Source organism: Pediculus humanus, genomic scaffold, assembly GCF_000006295.1.
Source record: "Pediculus humanus corporis 1103172108297 genomic scaffold, whole genome shotgun sequence".
NCBI classification, from domain to species: Eukaryota; Metazoa; Arthropoda; class Insecta; order Psocodea; family Pediculidae; genus Pediculus; species Pediculus humanus.
Window position 1 is genome coordinate 49,839 of NW_002987866.1, and position 4,335 is coordinate 54,173.

At 29.3% G+C, this 4,335-nt stretch overlaps 1 protein-coding gene across 1 annotated transcript; it reads right to left on the reverse strand.

Moving 5' to 3' along the window:
- Nucleotides 1–3,237: 3,237 nt before the first annotated feature.
- Phum_PHUM558320 (uncharacterized protein) lies at nucleotides 3,238–3,825 on the reverse strand (the record flags this gene model as incomplete). The annotated part of the gene is made up of 1 exon (XM_002431858.1): nucleotides 3,238–3,825. The coding sequence occupies one exon, from the start codon at nucleotides 3,823–3,825 to the stop codon at nucleotides 3,238–3,240; it is 588 nt and encodes a 195-aa protein (XP_002431903.1).
- Nucleotides 3,826–4,335: the final 510 nt, after the last annotated feature.

Consider the following 4,335-nt stretch of genomic DNA (forward strand, 5'->3'; position numbering starts at 1 on the left):
AGTATTTTTTTCTTTGTAATTTGTGAGCTTGTGTGACGTAAAAGTTTAACGAGTGAAATGAAAGTTCCGGAAAAACCGCGGGTGGAAAATTCGATTTTGAATGAAAAGTCACACACACATCCCCTCCTTTCATTAAATTTTTCATCCGACAAAACCTTTTGCAATAAATCACAAGAAAAAAAAAACTCTTTTGCTGTCGGATAATAATAATAATAATAATTTTTTTTTATTTTTTTAGAAAAAAAGAAAAGAAAGAAAAAGAGAAACAGGAAGAGAAAGAGAGAGAGAGAAAATGGAGGTTGTTAAAAAATTTTTAAATTACTACTACCACTACTTACCTTTCACCTTTTTAAATTTTAAAAAAACAATGACGTCATTTACTTTTATATCCTTTTAAAAAAAAAAAATTTCTGCGGGAGAAAAAGAAACAAAAAACGTGGCATTAATTTAATAATATTAATAATAATAACGGGTTCATTATTTGGTTATTTAATATCACGAAACAAAGAGAGAGAGAGAGAGAGAAAGAAAGAAAAGAAATTCCAAAAAAAAGGAATTTGGGATAGAGAAAAAAAATTTAAACCAAAATACGCCGCCGTCGGCAAATTTTGCTGTTGGGTTTTTTTATTTTTCCAGATCAATCAGAAAACTCCAAAACTGGAGAGTAAAAAAAAAAATTATTTCTTTGCTCTTCCTTCCTTCCAAAAAAAGAAAAACGCGCGTTTTAATAGCAGCGCGTCATTTTTTTTTTTTTTTTACAAACGGTAAATAAATAAATAATATTTTTAAAAAAATCTCAGCGACGTGGCAGAAAACTGAAATTTTCATTTCCGGTAGTTTATTCGGATTTATAATAAAAAAAAAAAAAAGATTTGCTACCACGACTAACCAAATATCTCCAAAAAAAAGAAATTTTTTTTTTTCTCTTTCTTTCTTAAATTTACGATCGTTCACATAAATTATATACATAAAAAAAAAAATAATAATAATAATAATAATTTTAACATTTAATTTATCCACTGGAAAATCGTAAAGGATTTTATGGAGAAAAACAAAAAAAAAAACAAAAAATTCTCCAGGAAAGGAATAATAAATCACAAAAGTTTTACTCGCGTATCGTAAAAATTTTTACCGAATTCGAATCTCATTTTAACAACAAACTGCAACCGACGAACCGACCAATAGAAACAACAACAACGGCATCCATTTTGTTTTTTTTTTCGGAATGACTATTTTTAAAAATGACGTTCGAATTAAATTATTTGAATCATTACGCCGCGTAAATTGAAACGTGTTATCTTTCGCATGCCAGACCAAGTTTCCTTTTTTTTACTTTTTCCTCCTCTTTCCTCGCCGTTTCACTTTCCTTTTATTAAAAAAAAAATTCTTTTATTATTATTATTATTATCATCATCATCATGTTAAATTTTTCTTTGCGCGCGAAAACTACTTAAAAAGAAATAATATACGCCCGCGTAAAAAAAAAAAAAAAATTTAAAAAGAAACTTTCGATTACTTATTAAAACCTTTTTTAACTACTTTTTTTTTTTTTTTTACCAAGATCTCGACTTCCGGTTTTAAATCGACGACAATTAATAATAATAATAATAGTAAAAACAGGTACGGTGACAAAAAGGAATAATAATTCCAATAACTCGATTCGTAAAAAAAAAAAAAAAAAAACGTATTTTGCCGCTGAAACATAATCGAATTCGTTTTTTTTATTTAGGTTAAAAATTATTATTATTATTATTAAATTGAATTTTTTTTTTTTGAGGAGGGGGGGAGCCATGTCATTTTGGGCGGTTCTGATAACGCGTCCTCCATGTTTTCCATTTTTTTTTTTTAAATAAACAATATATTTACTAGCATGTTTTAAATGTATTAAACCGTTCACTGAATGGAAAAATGTTACACATGATTGGCAATTTGATATTTTTACGATTTAAAGGCAACCCCCTCTTTTTTTCTTTCCCCTTTCTTCCCTTCCTTTTCCGCTTCCCCCGTCGGCTTTCGATTTTTTTTTTTAATATTGATTTTATATAGGAAAAAAATTGTCTCACATTCGTAGTAAACATTCTTTATTTTTGCTTTTTTTCGAATTTCGTTCGGTATTTTTTTGCCTAACACGCACGTACGTACCCACGCGACTCCCCCCCCCACGCACATCTCTTTTTTTTTTTACCAAACCCCACCGTTAAAAAAAAATTTTTTTTATATATCGGGAGAAAAAATTCTGAGAATTCTGAGAAGTTTTTATAAAAACAAAAAAAATAATTAAATGGAATTAAAATAATTCGATACGATTTTCGAGAGTGAGCTCTCTCGATTGCTTGTTATGAAACGAGAGAACATGTGGCGTCAGGGGCGGTGGCGGTGGCGGCCATGATGATGATAATATTAATAATAACGACTCTTTCTTTTTTTTTTTTTATTTCGAGACCGAGTGAAAAATATTAAAAATTAAAATTTTCCCTTCAGGCTTGATTTTTTTCATAAAAACCATTATTTTTACCCATCCTCCTTCCTCCCTTCCTCCCCACCCTCTTTCTCGTTCCTCGCTTTTCCACAACCTTCTCAAGCGAAATAATTCCCCTCCCCCCTCAAAAAAAAAAAAACAAACAAATTTTCGATAATTATTATTTTTTTAAAAATATAATCAATTTATTAAGAGCATTTTATCATTTTATTTTTTTTAAGCTTTTCCTCAGCGGGAAAAATTTAAATTGCCTCAAAAGAAATAATTAATTTATTATTATTATCATCATCATCATCACGAGTGATAATATGGAACGTCATCGATTTAAAATCGGATGTGATACGACGAAGAGAGATGGGATGAAAAAAAAAGAGGAGAAGAAAAGAAAGAAAGAGGAAGGACACAAATTCCACATTATCATCCAGCGGGTTCGGATAAAAAATAATAATAATAATAATAATTTTCCTTAGAGAAAAGTCATAAAAATTTTCCTCGGCCTTATATTGTTTTAGGTGGTTTATGGAGCATTAAGTAACAAACCGATTGGAAAATTTTTTTTTTTTTTGTAAAATGAACCGACGTTTTGTGATTTTTTTCTTTTTTTTTTCAAACTCATCATTTCCGAACAGAGAAAAAAAATGGCAAATCGATTATAAAAAACTGGTTTCCTGGAAAAAAATATCCAAGGTGTGAAAGGGGAAAGGGGGAGGGGGCAAGAAAAAAAAAGGAGGGGAACGTTAAAAAAAAAAAAATAATAATCAATCATCGATACCTTTTATGAAATCCACGGCCATTTCCAAACCGTATGAATCTTTATCGCAATCGTCCAATATGTGAGCACCCAAACGGATATCCGGTAGCAAAGTTCCGTTATTGATGACGTCAAGAGTGTAAAGCATAGTTTCGAGTGCTTGAATGCCACCCTGAGGCATTATGGGTCCGCAAGTGACGGAATCTTCTCTTTCGTGTACCATCATGAGTCCTCCCAATATCAAATCACCATCGACTTCCGCTTCTTTTTTAACCGGCCAATGAAAACCTTGATTACTTTTTACCGGCCAATTATCGTCTGCTATTAAATTTCTAACGTTTGTCTTATAAAAAAATTTCTCGGCATTTCTATTATTATTATTATTATAATTCACGGGATTAATAGAATAATCCCTTATGAATAATTCACCGTGTTTGTGACGGTGTTTCCGGTATAAATATTCTTTTAAATATTTATCGTTATCATTTCCGTTATCGTTAAATCCGTCGAATAATTTTTCGTAATTTTTCTCGTGAAAATCACCGACAGGAATTAAAAACCACAAAGTTAATTTTATTGTTAATATTAATTTCATTTTTTTTTCTTATCAATTATCGACGCCATATTTAATAAGTAAAAAAAATTTTCTTTTTTTTTTTATTTTGTCTTCTTAAATTTAAAAATAACCCCGAGGGTGGGGTGGAGGAAAAAACAAAATGGCGGACGAAATGACCTGATAAATAAAAATAAATAAAATTTAAAGATTGATCGATTGATTTCAATTTTTTCAAGGTCACTCTATTTATTTTTATCGTATTATAAAACAAAATTTTCTTTTTTTTTTATTACCGTTTAAAAATTATGGCTGGAAATTTATCAACCGGAAATAGAGTATAAAAAAAAAAAAGGAAGAAAAAGTTTTTTTAAAAGTAGTTGGCAAAAAGAATTTTCTCTCTCATGTTTGAAATCCTTTAAAAGATTAAAATGATAAAGTTCTATTATAACTATAAACATGTTCTCTTGAGAGAATACCTATTATTCATCCCTTACATTTTTCTTTCTTTTTCCTTCCTTAAATATATGGCTTTACTTTTTGTTTGACAAA